Below are 16,812 nucleotides of genomic sequence, written 5' to 3' on the forward strand. Positions count from 1 at the left end.
TGCCTGAGTGTCAGCGTGTGAGTAGGGCAGCCCGCAGCAGCTCCCTCCGGGAGCCCGAGCCCGTGGAGGGGTGGGGGGGTAGCGGGTCCCTGTGCTTAAACCACGCCCCCTCTGCTTAAACCATGCCCCCTCCACTTAAACCACGCCCCTCCCACTCCAGCCCCGGCTCCCGCTCCCTACAGACCGCATATCGCGGTCTGTGTCTGTCAGCGCCCCGCCTGTCTGCTGTGCGGGCGCGCTGACTGAGGGAGCGGGGCCTTAGCCTAATGTTGCTCCCTCCCAGTGCTTTGCATCCACAGCAGCAATGCATTGTGGGGCGTGACTTGGGAAGCTTCCGCAGTAATTGACAGCTATACCACCCATGCTGTCTGCACAGAGGCAATTTGGGGCCTTATTAAGAGTGTGTTCATAGCACTATACTGCCTGCACTATATCCCCCCCCCCCTTTTTTTTTTATCTTGTTCACTTACTTGAGGTAGTTAGTGTTTTAGTTGGCAGCCCCCATTATATAATTCACTCATTATTTATATTAGAGTGTTATTTATTGTATTTTATATAACTATTATTTGAATAGCGCTACACAGTACACACCTTGTTCACCGCACTATACTGCCTGGGATCGGTCACACAGTTTAGTTAGCAATAGTCTGATGAGTGGACAATAAGATTTATTAATTGAGCAAATGTTTTCTAGCATGGGGTGCACAATGTAAAAAAAAGGTTGGGAGCCACTGGCCTAAACCAATTAAGAAAATCGTTTGAGAGCTTCAATAGATATAGATTAGTGAGCAGTTTTCATGCTGGTTCAGGAGAAGGTATGTCAACCTGCACAAAATACCGTCGTCGTCTTGTGCCATTTTCTGCCCAAGCACAAATAATAATAGCAGCAGCACATCCCTGTGGCCCTGCCTAGAAAGACCATTGCATGCATATTATCAAGCAGCTGGTACGTTTTATTTCAGTCTCCCCAGCTGTCCTAGTAAATGGCATCCCCCCTGTAAGTGCTATTTATTGCACTGTGGATTATTTCTGACAAGCGAAAAGGAACTGTTGGAATGGCAAACATTTAATGAATTTTTACTTCTAAAATAATTAACATTCTGTTGAGCTCAACTAGGCATTTTTGACAGCGGTTTTCTGACTCTTCTGCCTGTGCTTAAGATCTCTGCACGCAGTAATATGCAGCGAATGCTATTTGATAGCTGCTCATGGAGTGCAGTGTTGTATTTAAAAGCGTATTTAATCTCTTCACTTTCTGCTAGGCCCTCAGTGCATTGTATATTATTAATACATGCCATTGCAGTGAAGGGGTTACGGCAGGGGTAGCCAACTCCAGTCTTCAAGACCCCCCCCCCCCCCCAGCAGGTCAGGTTTTCAGGATATCCCTGCTTCAGCACAGGTGGCACTGATTGAGCCACCTCTGCGTGAAGAAGGGATATCCTGAAAACCTGACCTGTTGGTAGCTCTTGAGGACTGGAGTTGGTTACGGTTGATAATAAAGGTCCAAAAGATTTCTACTTCTGAAACAATGTGTTCATCTAAATAGGATCAGCCTATTTTATTTATATTACATCACCTGTTTAAGGATCATAACCATGAACAAATAATCCTAACCAAATGAAAGTTTTAACGGCAATGCCCAATCTCCCTTTCTTCCTATTAAATGTTTGGTGATAGAGAATGCAGGCATTTGTATGGTTGTATTTTGATGAATGTATAACCATTGTTTTTTCCGTTATTCTGGCAGGTGAATGTCTATGTACTGGGGAAAACCTTTCTTCTGTTGGCCAGAGAACTCTGCATCAATGCTCCAACTATAGGTATTTGTTTTCCTTTGTCCTAAACCATACTGAGTGCAATGTTGTCATTTTAAAAGTGCTGTCACTTTTAGAAAAGTCATATTTTTTTTCCATATGGTGTACAGACAGTGAATATATTTCCAGTGTCATTCGTCACTTCTGCAAAAATAAAATTGTATCCCTTATTTATTGCTCCATTTACACAGTATGTGATTTGGGAAGTGATTGAAATATGCAGCTTTTGTACCGCAGTTAAGACCGTTCTCCGGCATGAAGTAGGCTTGTTGTTGGAATAGCAGAAAAGGGCTTGTTGTCCCATCCGATGGGACACATGCTTTGATGGGGCTCTTACTTTTTGTTTTGAAAATAAATATATGCAGCAGATATTCCTTCCCAACACATCAGGCAGAGGGGATGATACTGGAGGCTGATAAGACTGAGGCTGGATTTTTGGCATCGCTCACCTGAGATTAAGTATTTATTTGCTTGTATTGTGGATGAGTTAAAGGACTTGTATGAAGGGAAGTACCACACTTAGGTGGGAACTGCCCAAAGAAGGGCAGAGTGTGCAGATACAAGGGGGGCTACGTGTTGGACATTTTCCCTGTGCATTTTCTCCTGATTTGCCACACTTGATGTTGTATAGCACGTTTTTGTATTGTGTGTTTGTATGTGTTGTCTAGTTTGGATGCCTGTGTGTTTTTTCTCCCAGTCCTTTTGGGGGTTTCTTTTCTTATTGGGAGATTGTCTGTTTGGGCGACTGCCTTTCTGCATTACCCTGTATTTGTTACAACCCTTTAATATGCTTTCACCTTCTAAAACTAGAGCATTATTGATACTACATTACTCTGTGTGTGTGTGTGTGTGTGTGTGTGTGTGTGTGTGTGTGTGTGTGTGTGTGTGTGTGTGTGTGTGTGTGTGTGTTGCGAGCACTTTCTCTATTGTGTACTCTGAGGATTTAGTGAGATCCACATACCTGCGGGCACTGTTTCTATTTTTGCTCTAAGACAGTTATACCAGTGGTGCTGACTGACCCTGCAGTCCTTTAAAGTAAGATAGCTCAACTCCAGTCGCCATGTCCCGTCCCCCCAACAGGTCAGGTGTTTAGGATATGCCAGCTTCAGCACAGGTGGGTCAATGAGAGGCGCAGTCGAAAACTGAGTCTCTCGTTGAGCCACCTGTGCTGAAGCAGGAATATCCTGAAAACAACCTGACCGGGGGGGGGGAGGGGGCGACTTGGGGACTAAAGTTGAACGCCTCTGCTATAAATATTTACAGCCGTCACAAGCGATTGTTATAGGGCTAAATAGGCCCCACATCTCACCTATTTGACATTTGTGGGATACTGGAATTCCTTCACAACCAAAGTGATACTTCAGATAAAACGCTTGTCCTACATACACCGAGTACAAGATGTATACATGAGAAAAGTTAGCACACCAATTCTATTGCAAACGGGTCAAAGCAAGAGCGGGTTTATATGTACTGTTCCAGTATATGCGATTTGCTTTGCACCTCTTGTTGGGAGGAATGACACTGATATTCATGCCAGTCAGTGACACTTCTGTTTACCATTACGTAGGCATTTCGGCTTGTTCTTTCTCAGTACCTGCGCATTTTAGTATATTGAGATTAGTAGTTTCTTGTTGGCAGTGTTCTAATTACGTGACAAAAAATGTGGAGTGTTATCTGTCCATCACTGGTAAAAGAGATGGTTTACAATTTAAGCTGAATGCGGTTTACTTTGATTTGAGTGTTTGCCGTTTTTGATCTGGGACATTTCCACAGTTCTGTTTGTTTAAACTTGATGTGTTGGTGCTTTAGCTAGAGATGATGTGTTCCTCCAAAACATTAAAATATCAGCATTTTTCCTTTGACTTGGCCGTAGTTGGTGGCATCTTGAATTATACAAAATGTTGTATGTATACCATATTTGTCTAAAATCTTGCTCCATGATCTGTATCCATAACCCTTCAATAGTGACATTTTAAATGGCATAAAAGTGAAGTATTACAAAATTAAAACCGCAAATGAAGGTTTAAGGAGGAATTGATGGAAGGCTATAGAGCTGTTTGTAAAGAAATATTTGCATGTAAGTATGAGTTTCTGACTGATATCATCATTATTCTTTTATAAAGAGAGTGGAGATATATGAAAATGCATGAATCGGCTTATATGGAGAATTGTTATTTAATTATAAACTAACATTTAGTTTCATAACTACCATTTTAGATTAAAATGCTCATCTTAATATATAAATCCAGTCAACACTACTGCCATTTTAGCAGCTGTGCTAATATTTTTGCTCTTTAAGTAACATGTACATATTGATTTACTCAGATCCATTACTTAAATGGGTAAATAGCTTTCTTTACACACCTGGCTTGTGGGCACAATCATTGATATTCTTGTCTTTGTATAGTATGTATAGTATTGTCTCATTGGAGCCTTTTTTTAGCAAGTTTTTAACTGTCAATGGTGGTCATTTTATTTTGTTATTGCACTCAAGATATTCAATTTGTAGCTTTTCGAACCCTTTTAAAACGGCTGCTTCTGCCTCGGTAAGGAACAGGACTAATTCTAACGCTGTTATTTTATGCGTCGTGCTGCTATCCCAAGCCAGGCTGCAGCTTACTATCTGCCCATTTTCCCCAATCAAACTTGATGAACCCTGGCAAAGGTGTATGCCACGGGTGGCCAACACCACTCAAGGGCCACCAACAGGGCAGGGTTTAAGGATAGCACTGCTTCAACACATGACTGATTGAGCCACCTGTGCTGAATCGGGATATCCTTAAAACCTGATCTGTTGGGAACACTGGAGTTGGCCACCCTGGTGTATGCTATTTGCTATGCATTTTAATTCATATTTTAATATTTGTCATCTCTCGGGCTGTGTTATGACATGAAATGCTATGATCTTACAAGCAGTGTCTCATCAGTTTGTGCTAAAGCTATAAGGTGAGCAAAAAGAAACCTTTCATAATGAAGGCTGTGAATGTGTTCTGGGCAGGGGGTGGTCTCGTAAAAACCTAACTGGGAAAATGATTATTATTCGGTGAATGGTGATGCCAATTATGTATTTATAAAATGTTTTACCAGGAAATAATTAATTGCGTTACCTCTCATTTTCAAGTATGTCCTGGGCATTATACTCTCCCACACCGTGGAGTTTTCTATTTTGTATAGAACAAGATAACGTTGAAATAACACGAATATACTTGGTTGATCTGATCCCTGTGATGGTTGTGTGGTAGCTGCCCAGCCCTTCAGTAGCTGTAATATCTGGGGGTTTCAATAAAGACTGACTAGCTATTTCCTAGCGCAGTTGTTATTTTTCGATGCACTCAGTATAGTTGTATATTGCAGCATATCTTTATTTTAGGGGGAGGCGGGATGGATTATATCAAGCATGCCATGTTTTTTAGACCTGGGGTTCTCCACTCCAGTCCTCAAGACTCCCACAACAGGTCTTCAAGATATCCCTGCTTCAGCACAGGTGGCATAATCGGTCATTTCTTCAGCACACGTGTTGTAATCAGTCTGTGCTTCAGCAGATGGCTCAATCACTTCCTACTTCAGCACAGGTGGCTCAATCTGAGACTCAGCTGAGATATCCTGAAAACCTGGCCTGTTGAGGACTGGAGCTGACAACCAGTGTTAGACGGTTGTCTTAATCCTGGGGATTCCTTTTTGCTATCTCCCGTACTCCACTTAGATTTCTCAGTGTTACCGTTTCTAGATATTTCAGTTTAATGTTTTGTGGTAAAATTACCATTTGGGGGGGTGGGGGGCACAAAGAGCATAGCCTAACGTGATATGGTGAGACCCTTTCAGTGCAGTGTATTGCTTGATCTTGTAGAACCAAAAAAAGCAACTTCTTCAGTACAACCGCTCCGTGACTTGAAATGAAAAATATGCAGTATTTATTTAGCCTAATTAAGTCACACTCCATTTCCATCTGTTTCTTTACACATATTCCCTATTTGCATACCATCAAAAAAGAATCGGCTGCTTTCTGGGTAAAGCTTCACTGGTTTTCATCAGATAATATCACAACTATTAGCTAGAGTGCCTTTGATGCTTATTGAAATGGTTACAAATGCAATGTAATGCCAGTAATAGGGAAAACTGACATTTTGCCTTTCTAAATACAAGTGGTGAGTGTAGTACTGTATTGTGATTTGAGGTTTATATTGTTTTGTTTTATGTACTTGTACTAGATAATTTCTTCAGTTGTTACAGAAGTAACCATATGTATTAGGAATGACAAAATAGACCAGAATTAGGTATAAGTAAAAATGTTTTATGTTTCACATATTTATAAGCTGCTCTACCCCGAGCAAGCTGCATTTATCCTTTTACAAGTAAATTAGCTATATACAAAATAAATGCACATTATGTGCTGATTTCTTAAACCTCTCCCTGCACAGTGCAGTTTTAATAATTAATTCAAATAGCTTATAAATAAATAAAATTATATTCTAAAAGCATTCCTTCAGTTGGAGTTTGATAGCCCATTTGTTACATTCCACACTGATGTACACTGTACAATTTCCCTTCACTCATCCAGTGCGTTGCAGGCACAACCAGCAGGGAATGGGTTTACCCAGGGGTGCCCAACTCCAGCCCTGAAGACGCCCTGGTTTTAAAGATATCCCTGCTTCAGCCACCTGTGCTGAAGCAGGTATGTCCTGACAACTTGGCTCTTGAGGACTGGAGTTGAGCAGCACTGGGTTAACCATTGTGTAGCATCGCCCCTCTGCAGAGGCGCCCGTGTGCTTAGCAGTCGTGGAATAGGAGTGAAATGCATCATGCATAAAAGATGAGTTCCGGTATTTGTCCTCCTTGTACCCCAGTGCCGTTGGTGCTGTCCGAGGAACACTGAAACTGGAACGTGACTTTCCCACACTGTACTTCTGTCATTCCCTCCTGTCCAAAGTAACTGAGTTCGTTGCCATCCAGGATGGCGCTTACATTGTAAAACGTATCTTGCTCAACCTGCACGGGGTGTTCAAACCAGACTGAGAAAGTGTTACTGGAGCCATCCGAAACAAATTTAGTCAGGTTCTGGGCAAGAACCGCTCCCTGCCGCTTCAGTTCAATCTTGACACTGTATTCTGCTTTACCACAGCTGGAGCCATAGAGCCCTAGTCCCGCTATAAATATCCTTTTGTCAACTGCAAACTGGATGCTGTCACAGCGGCCCCTGTACCTCCATTGGTTACTGCGATATGCAGATGACTGAAATCTGTGACATCTTTGAGGTGCCAGTCCTTTCCTCTTTATTAGAGGGAACTCGAGCTGAGGTTTATTAGCGGCTGTATACCACAAGAATATGCTGCGCGTTTCCTCCAAGGTTAAAATGTCAGATTGGGCAGCTCCATTTGCAAACTCTTCCAGGGTCATTGTTGGAACCCGTACCAAATATAAGGCCTTTCCCAATACATTCCTTTTGTTGACCGGCGTAAGTGGTAAGCCTTGTCTTTTGCATTCGGCCTCTGCCCAGTCCAAAACGGCCTCAAATACAACATCTTCTTTAGTGTTGAGTGTCTCGCGTGTAACAATGATCTCCAGAGTTGGTAGATCTATTTCACAGAAGCCTTCTGACTTCAGTGCCAGTTCCGCTTGAGCATCTATGACCTCCCAGCAGCGCAACGTGAGTTCTGGCTCTTCAAAAAGCCGGCTTTGGGAAAGCAGAACACAGGCGTTCTTTGCCTCTAAACTAGTCTCCAGGAAATTAACGCAGGCCTTGGCCAAAGCAGGTACAATATACTTCTTGGCAGCGTACAAAGTGGCAAGCACTGTGTCTGCTTCTAGATCAATTTCATCACTGTACAAGTATCTGTAGAAAAATAGAAGTTGTCAGATGTCAAGTTTTTTTAAACCGGCAACTATACCAATGATATGAAAATAGATATGTGGATTGTTTAGGTCAATAAGCAAAACTGCAATAAAAATCTTTAAAGTTCACCTCAAACACATGAAAGCGTTGGGCAGATTAAGTACATATAAATGTGCGTGCTGGTTTTAAGATTTCACAGTGAGCCATTAATACTAGATCTAAAATGCATATTTTATAAGCTTTTATGCTCCCTGTGTCCTCTCAAATTCTGTAATGGCCACTTACTTTAAAAGGATCAGAAATGCTGCAGGTTCCACATCTGGTATATGAATTTCAGATTTGACTTCTGCAAGATCACCATAAAACATTGCGTAGAACACGGAGCTACCAACGGCCAAAATATACTGGAAACAAAGAGAAATGTTCACTTAATAAAAAAAATAATTAAATAATGTAAAAAGATTTTGCTAAGATGAGAGATTTTTGGAAATCATGCTATCTTATCTTATTATGGCACATTAAGCAAGACAACATACCTTGTGAGCAGGAACTTTCTTTGGGGCCCCTGCAGGTCCCACAATAAAATGTACATCAGCCATGAGCTCGTTGTTGAACATTAGCGCATTCCTAGAAGAAACAAAATGTCAATGTCACACGAACTAGTTAAGGAGCAGGGTTTCACTTTGGCTATAGTAAAATGCCCAGAGCATTGCAATATGATTAACACGCAGACCATATGACTAACACTCACTGATGCAGGGGGCTGACATGCATGCATACACTACAAGGATTAACAGCAATAGGCTGCAGGACTTTACATAGGTTAATAGCAACATCTGATGGGTTAATAGAAATTGTCTCGGACTTTGTTATGGCTTACTGGAAATCATTTCTAGGGATCTGCATCTCTCCCCGAAAAGCTTTAATTTCTTGCGGTGAATCTTTTTAGTGCTATGAATGTAGCAGTCCAGGTCTGCATGAAGATCAGTGAGCAGATCCCATGCATTGATGGAAAGGCAGCCTTTCCATTTGTGTTGTCAGCGATTTCAATGCTGTGCTTCCCCTCCAGCCCTCAGGAGGTTATAAAAACAGGCGCCTCTCTAAATCTCCCATAAGAAAATACATCTTATAAACCACATAAGAGCTTGGGTAGGGTCACAGGAGCGGCTCTTGATTGATTTTATGTTGTAAACCAGATTGTGAGCGGCAGTGTTACAGGGCAGCTTGAGAACGTATGTGCCTTTGGTTATTCAGGGTACCAAATCCATTTTTAGATACAATGCTTGGAGATGATTTTTTAAAACAAATCTACAGAATGGCTGTAAATGGTAATTTGTGCCTTGGTTTGAAATGTATCTAATTTATGTAGGAGGCAGAAAAAACAATAACAGAACTACAGGAAGTGACCAAGTCAGTGCAGAGGTGTATGACTCTCTAGCTCAGGAGTGGCCAACTCCAGTCCTCAAGGGCCACCAAAAGGTCAGGTTTTAAGCATAGTCTTGCTTAAGCACATCTGTGCTGAAGCAGGGATATCCTTAAACCTGGTTGGTGGCCCTTGTACTGGAGTTGGCCACTCCTGCTTTAGCTCTCAAAAAATAAATTCTTAACCTTTTCCCTGCCAGATTCACTGTGGTAGTAAATGTTCATTAAATCAGAATTCCTAGCAGTGAGGCCAGGTTCAAGCTTGTAGGATATGCTTGTTTGTAGTATGTGCTTGAAGAGCTGTGGTACACGCAGATATTGAGCACAGACATAAATCCTAGGAATCGTTTTTATGGCTTTGAATTTGCTAGTGCTCATATATTGGCAATGTTAGGTACCATAACATTTGGCATTTAGACTCTAGGTCAGACTGAGCAGTAAGAAGAATCCATAAAAGTAATGCATTATGTCTCAGGAGCTGCTGCTGCTGCTCTCTGCTGCTGCTCTCTGGTGCTGTGAACCTGTCAAGGAGGAGATCCCGAGTATTTGATGCATTTTTTTTTACATTTTAATCTGGTTGTCCAGCTAGAGATGTTTGGCAGTAACACCTGGCTGGTATATCAGAGCATACTGCTGCCCTGGGTGATAGCATTTGGAATCTGGTAACTGAGAATCTGGTGCAGATCTCTAGCAGCAGCATGTCGTGTGCTGGACCTAATGCTGCTCTCTTTAAGCCATGCAATGAGGGAAATCCCCATCAGTATCACATTGTCAATAACCTGTTCTGCTCTCTGCATGCACTGTCCTGCTGCCAGGGCAAAGAAAGAGCGTGGGGAGCTTGCAGAATAGCTGCAGTAACAGTGCATGCAGCGTCAGGACCTTGCAGAATAGCAGCGGTACCAGTGCATGCTGCGTCCGGACCTTGCAGAATAGCTGCAGTACCAGTGCATGCTGCGTCCGGACCTTGCAGGGTATCCCTGAGCAGTGAGAGGGGCAGGGGGCGCTCTCCTTACCTCTCCCGCAGGGTGGGGTGGAAGGACTGCCAGTTGCTGCTCTCGATGTTGTTGTTGTTCAGATTTTGGAGCTGCGGCGGCGGCGGCGCAATCTGCTGCAGCTGGAGGGCGTTCTTCTTGGCGTTCGCAGCTGCCGCCGCGGCGTTACTGTTGGCGATATTCGTGTGTGCGCTAGCAGGGTAAAGCTCTGCAGCCATCTTCTTCCCGAGGGCCAGAGGGACTATCTCATAGCATGCTTGCACCTTGCCGTTTGCCCTCGCGCTCTTTTTAGACTTCTTCAAGGTCTCTGGAAGCAGAAGAAAGAAAGTCAAACACTTCATGATCCTGCCATGAAGGCAACCGGGGTCTAGTGGCATGAGCAAGGGCGCAAACGGGTGTCAGGTGGCAGCTCCTCTCTGCATAAGTAACTTGAGGCTCCTATGTGTGATGTTAACTGGCAAGGTGACCAGGTGCAGCCAGGGGTTAAGTCGTCCAGCGTTAAAAAAAAACCTGCAGTTATCCCTGTTTATAGCAATCAACCTGCACCCCCCATTCACCCACCCCCTCTTCCTCCCCCCCAGCAGCCAGGATAAGGTACTCCCAAGAGTAATGCACCGAAATCCAAAAGGTTAGGCAGCACCCTCCGTGCCCCTTAAGATGCTGCAAGCGTAGGGTTACCAGCAACAAATGCTCCAATGCTGCACAATGCAACGTCTCTCTACATGCAGCAAAGCTGCACAAGTTCCCCGGGTTGCATCCTCTGCGTGTGTCCCTTTGGCTTTGCTGCCCGCGCTGGCTTGTGCAATCCTAGGAGGTGGGTGCGCTGGGAAGCAGAGAAGCCGCTCTCCTGTGGGGTGCACCAGCTGCTGCTTTTGTGTTTGCAAAGCGCAGGGAATAGGCGCTAGGAAGTGAGGCGCCTCCCCCCTCCTTCCCTGCCGTGTGCTGCCTATGGGCAGCTCTACGTGTCTGTGTGCAGATCAGGGGCAAGGCTAGAGCTGAAATAGCGAGCAGCAGATGCACACGTCACACCAATCAGCGGCTTGCCATTCATAGCAGGCAGCAGCAGCCTTTTGCAGCCATAGCAGCCCCTGTGTGCAGCTCAGCCTGGGAGAGGTGGGTGGGCGCTCCCCTCCCCTCCCCTCTCAGATAATGTCAATTATTTTTCAGGACTCCCACCCAATCCTCAGCTCCTCTATCCAGTGCACAATACCCCTCTTTTCTCTCTCTCCAGAAACAGACATGGGGGTGCAGTGGGGGAAGGGTGGGTGATGTAAGGGACACTCACTCCTATATACACACACTGATAGGAGTGTGTATACACATGCAAAGTCGGGGGGAAGGGGGCAGAGATCACCAAAACCTTCAGCTGATTCAAACAAGAGCAACCTGGAATAAAATGTGATGCAAAAGAAATGAAATAGTGTGATGGGGAATTGAGCGGTTTAACCAATTCAGTGCCAGGGATGTGTGCAGTGCGTGTATATATTGAATACTGTAGCACTGGATCTCCTCATCCTTTTAGATCGGAAGTGTGCAAACTCTTTAGGTGCTGCAATTACAAAGCATCCTAACCCATCCCGGATCCCAGCTAAAGATTGAAACCCCACCAGAGCGTAGCACCGCAGTTTTGTAAGTGGGAAGAGCCGAGATTTGCGCTGATCGCCTTACTGTGAAGCTATAACGTGGGATCGCCCCTGTGTACTGTACAAGTCCCCAGGAAATCCCCCACGGCCCCCCTGTGTACAAGTCCCCAGGAAACCCCCCCTACCCCCCTGTGTACAAGTCCCCAGGAAACCCTCTCCCCCCGTACCTCTCATGCAGCTACGGGATGTTCCCCCTAGGTCCTGGGAAAGTTTGCACGGAAGGGTCGGTCCATGGAGACAGGAGCCATGATTGTAGAGATGGCAGGAAGGCTGCGGGAGGGGGCCGGGCTCCTAACTCCAGCAGATCCCTTTCCTGCACGCTTCACATCTGGGATGGGCATTTCCCACAGCTGGCCAACAGAGGGCGCCCGCAACAGACTAACCAGTTGGCTGTTTGTAAATGAAAATGAGAAACGTTGGACACAACCCAGATTGAACATGGAACTGCTGTAGTAAAATCACAAGCATTACTGCACTCTTTAACAACAATGGAAATACATTGTCACTTGGAGGACAGAGACTCAGTTATTTGCGTATTCATTTGGCTTATTTGCTAAATTCTGCTGAGCTTGGAAAACCTGCGGAGAGAATCCCTTGGTATGGGAAGCGAAGGTGTACCTGGGGTGGACTACATTCACTTGGCCATGGGACTTGGAAGCGTGGCTCTTTGTTTAATGATCCTTACCTGTTTTGAGATCTGCTACACAAAGTTTCATACATCAGCAAAAATGTGCAATCAGGAAAGGGAAAAATCCTGCTTGGCAGGGCATGGAAATTCTTTCTCCCTTACAGCAAGAAGGGTGACTGTGCTGTTACACAGGTGCGGGTTCGTTATCGTAACACTTTTGCTTAAAGCAGTGCCAGCAAGGCATTGCACACCAGTGTAACGATTACGTTGACATTATTCTTAGATGTGAATTCAGCTAGCGACATCTATAAGAACACAAACTCCGAACGCAATCATGGAACCATTTCTCTTGAATTAGATAATAACTTTAATTCAAATAATAACTTTGTTTCATATAGCGATTTTCTCCCAATGGGAACTCAAAGCGCTTCACAATTACAGTTTAGCGCGCGGTACGCGGCACTGCACCTCGGACTTTTACAGACGCAGCTGTTTTCATATATTAAGTTGTGCTTAACTCTTTCAAACTGTAGCAGGACAGATTTCACAGACTATACAGCACATGTTGTGCTTATTTACCCTTCTGAGTCATATGGCCCTATCAATATTTATTAACGTTTTAGCCCTGCTTTCGTATGCATTGATGCTCTGAGGCAAATTTGATGATCACAAAATAATTACCGTTTAAGGCTGGTGAAAGTCCGTCCTTAATACCACTTTGTATTTTGTAATTGGTAAAAACCAATAGAGCCTTTACTTAGCAACAGAGACTTGAGCAATGCTTTCCTCACTGTTGTTATTCTTCATACACTGGAGTCTTGCAACCCTGCTTTTGTTGTTGTTAGTATTGTATACATTCGACCTATTCAATTCTACAGGCTTAAAGCATTTTGCAATAATTCATCCCAAGGTTTAAAGCATGGGTGGCCAACCCCAGTCCTCAAGGGCCACCAACAGGTTGGGTTCTAAGGTAAGCCACCTGTGCTGAAGCCGGGATAGCCTTAAAACCTGACCTGTTGGTGGCCTTTGTGGACAGGAGTTGGCCACCCCTGGTTTAAAGCTTTGTGGAATCATATGTTAAACTTGCACCAGAGAGACCTGCTCCGTATTGCAACAGAGTTTGTCTCCAAACTAAGGGGCTAATCAACAGCGGATTGTGAAATGACTTGGCAGAAATACACGCGGGACAGATTGGTCATATGATTAGGAGCATACGGTTAGCAGACAATAATGGGTTTAATACAATGGTTCCCAATTTGCGGCCTTAGGGATTTATACCTTCCTATTACATTTTGAACTCCTTTCTTGTTGAAAGTCCTGCAGTATTTGGCAGGTCCCAGTGGCACAGGCACAGTTAATACCGTTGGCGCTAGAGGGAGTGCAATGCGACCCAGGCCCCTCTAGTACTGATGGAGGCTCAGTGTACCATAAATATTTGATTCTGTGTAACGCTTCCTTTCTCCAGATTCCTACAGTGCTGTTGCAGTTCAGTAGCTTTGATAATTCCATCGTGGTGGGCTGGGGCATCAATATTCAATTATGCAGAAATAGGTCAATTAAAACTGAGTGCTGTATACGGCAAAACTTGACGAGAGCCAAGTTGAGCTAGATGCCGGGTGGATTAGCCGTCCTGTGATTTTTGTAGCTTCATTGGCATTGACCGTTCATGGGGAGGGGGAGGGGAGGGGGACTGGATAGTGTGCTATGCTTCTAAAATTAGGACAGGGATCTAAGGCAGGGGTGGGAAACTCCAGTCCCCAAGGGCTACCAACAAGTCCGCTTTTCAGGATATCCCTGCTTCAGCACAGGTGGCTCAATCAGAGGCACCTGTGCTGAAGCAGGGATTGATTGAGCCACCTGTGCTGAAGCTGGTATATCCCAAAAACCTGACCTACTGGTGGCCCTTGAGGGACCGTAGGTTTCCACCCCTTATCTAAGGAGATAAAGTGAATAGTGTTTATTTATTAGAACGGGCTACTTCAATGTCCAAAGAACCTTAAAATCATTAAAAGGTACATTTATTTGAATGCACAAAACAATAAAAAGATAGGTTAAAATAAATAAAAAAACATACAAAAGACCATGTTTTTTTTAATTATTATTATTATTTATTTAACTATTTCAAAATAATTATGCCTAAAATTTCTGCCAACGCAAGTGGATGGCATGTCGGCGTTTTTGGATTGTGTACATATAAAATAAACTTTGTTTAATGTATTCCTTCATTTTTTCTCTCAAACGTCATGTTGAGAATGTGCATTACTAACAATGGAGATGAAATTGATTTGTGCCTGTGAGTTCACAAAAAAATAATTGCCGTTAGAAGATGGGACCTGTTGGCATCCTGTCTGTATAAAGAGGGGCACCACTCCGCCTTAATGTCATTTCCTCTGCTCAGCCGTGCCGTGCCTGACAAAATACAACTGCAACCTTACAGGAAGTGTACCAAAGTGCTTGCTCTACTGATACTATATTTGGTGACTGCTCATAAGCATTGCGACCTCAGAAAGAGCCACTTTCACCCCGTGCGACTCTGGCAGGCAGGCATGTCCTTTCCGGAATCTGCACTTATTTTTTAAATAATGCTCCATACAAATACCTTGATGAGTGCACCTGGTAGCACGTGTGATATAGGAACCTGGACAGCAACCACAGAAAGAGAGCATTGTTATTGGTTGAGCATCCTGTGAACTTGCATTTGAATTTGAAATGTTTATTTGTCAGGTTTCTGGATGGGTTCTCTGTGCGGTCAGTTTCCCCCTACGACAATTACATTACCTAAAATCACAGTGACTCGAGTGAAAGTAAATCTGCAGATCGGTGTCTTTCAACATCCCAACTTTTTTCTTGAGTAGAAAGCTATGTGGATTGAATACTTTTTGAAGGAAAGCGTGGTCGTTACACAATTTAGTAAGACGTGGAAATGTAGGAAACGTTTTTTTTTGTGTTAATTTTTTTCCATTACTAGTTTGATCCACCAGCACAGCACAGTGTAAAGGTGACTATTGCCTTTTTATTTTGAGTTTGACGACATAGGAAATCAATTGACCATATTGCTATAGATTTTCAAACCTGACCCCCTAAGTGCTGACGTGACATGTAACCTCTATGCTTTAAGCTGTTCATCTTGAACACATGGTTTAGTTTTTTCCCAGTTGCAGGTTTTTATATAGAGTAATGAACGCACACATTGTTTGCTCAGAGTTGTTTTTTATTGCTTTTCCCAGAGGGCATGAAAGGGAGGAAACAAAGGCATAGACTTAGCAATAAAATGATCTCAAGAACTGTGTAAGTGTGTGGATTCTACACTATCGTTGGTGCAACAAATGACATAATGGGTTTTTCAGCGTTAATCTACAAAAAAAAAAATTGAAATGACAAAGTGATACTTTATTTTTTTTAGAGCTTTTAGTTTATTGCATGTGCTATGCAGGCGGTTCTCGGTCATCCGATGGAATCCGTTTTGCTAACCCCCGGCGGATAATTAAACCATCGGTGACGAATCTCATGTTAATGAGCCGAGGATAATCCATTCCGCAGAACACATTGTGATCCATCGGATGACCCATTCGGCAGAAACCGAAACGACGGATAGCGAGGACCGCCTGTATATGTTACTGCGTGTTACCCGTGGTTTTAAATGTGGTGGTCCCAGTGGCAATGTTACATGACTACAAGAAACGTATTGACTGTGCAGAAATAGTAATAATTGGTTAAAAAAGCAGTACTGCCTTCTATGCCAGCGGTGCGCAAACTGGGGGGGCGTGCTGTTTACGGAGGCCCCGCGCGCTTCCCGAAGGTACTTAAATGAAGTGCTGGGGAAGTGGCGAAGGGCTCTGTAAACCTCACTTATCGTGGTTCTGGAGATGCGTCGCCATGGCAATGCGGCGTCAAATGATGGCGCAGGGTTATGTGACGCTGCATTGCTATGGCAACGGGACGTCATGACGCCCGGGCGCTGGGAACCAAGATATGGAAGAGGGAGGGGGCACGCGGAGAGCAGGACAGCCGGCAGGTGGGCACAGGGGAAAAAGATTGCGTTCCACTATTCAGTGCAACTGTTAAGTTGATGATTTTCTGAATGTTGTATATTTTTTTTCATGATTTTATCATGATGCCCACTTTTGCCATCAGCCTCTGTGTTGCTTTCTGGCTCTCACCAATTGGTAGTGTGGCTAAGGCTGCGGCCATAGTGCACGCGCGACAGAGCGCAAGTAAGCGCACATGTCGCCTCAGCGATCTGTGGACTGCAATGACGCGCACCACGGGGGGGGCAGGGCCGTGACATCACCAGGCTGGTTCGCCCTCATTGGCTCAAACGCTGACGTGACGCGGCCGTTGCGCGAAAAATCTAATTTTTTGGCTCTCCAAATCCTTGAGTATCGCATAGCGCGCAGAATGGCCGGACTGGTGCACTTGCATGAATTGGTTCGTGCCACATGCGCACTATGTCCGCAGCCTAAGGTGGGAGAGGGCATTATGG

General features: G+C 44.2%; 2 protein-coding genes across 4 annotated transcripts in view; one reads left to right on the forward strand and one right to left on the reverse strand.

Moving 5' to 3' along the window:
• Positions 1-16,812, forward strand: part of BRF1 (BRF1 general transcription factor IIIB subunit) — a 150,549-nt gene that overhangs the window by 56,515 nt on the left and 77,222 nt on the right. Inside the window, exon 5 of the mRNA XM_075614901.1 lies at positions 1,748-1,820. Within this exon, the coding sequence (XP_075471016.1) occupies positions 1,748-1,820 (73 nt within the window). The remainder of the gene's footprint in view (positions 1-1,747; positions 1,821-16,812) is intronic.
• BTBD6 (BTB domain containing 6) lies at positions 6,085-12,024 on the reverse strand. 3 transcript variants are annotated; one of them, XM_075614898.1, is made up of 5 exons: positions 11,869-12,024; positions 10,080-10,365; positions 8,181-8,271; positions 7,930-8,048; positions 6,085-7,644 (listed from the first exon to the last, which is right to left on the reverse strand). In XM_075614898.1, the coding sequence occupies exons 1-5, from the start codon at positions 11,873-11,875 to the stop codon at positions 6,612-6,614; spliced, it is 1,536 nt and encodes a 511-aa protein (XP_075471013.1). In that variant the 5' UTR covers positions 11,876-12,024; the 3' UTR covers positions 6,085-6,611. The 3 variants fall into 3 exon arrangements, with proteins under 3 accessions (XP_075471013.1, XP_075471014.1, XP_075471012.1); XM_075614899.1 differs by lacking the exon at positions 11,869-12,024 and adding an exon at positions 10,737-11,048; XM_075614897.1 differs by lacking the exon at positions 11,869-12,024 and having other exon boundaries at positions 10,080-11,048.

This window comes from Ascaphus truei, chromosome 9, assembly GCF_040206685.1.
Source record: "Ascaphus truei isolate aAscTru1 chromosome 9, aAscTru1.hap1, whole genome shotgun sequence".
NCBI classification, from domain to species: Eukaryota; Metazoa; Chordata; class Amphibia; order Anura; family Ascaphidae; genus Ascaphus; species Ascaphus truei.

Coding starts and splice junctions, on each gene's coding strand:
- BTBD6 (XM_075614897.1), bottom strand. CDS start 10,435: ATGCCACTAGACCCCGGTTGCCTTCATGGCAGGATCATGAAGTGTTTG. Junction 8,272..10,079: donor CACCCCACCCTGCGGGAGAG/GTAAGGAGAGCG, acceptor TGTTTCTTCTAG/GAATGCGCTAATGTTCAACA. Junction 8,049..8,180: donor AGAAAGTTCCTGCTCACAAG/GTATGTTGTCTT, acceptor CTTTGTTTCCAG/TATATTTTGGCCGTTGGTAG.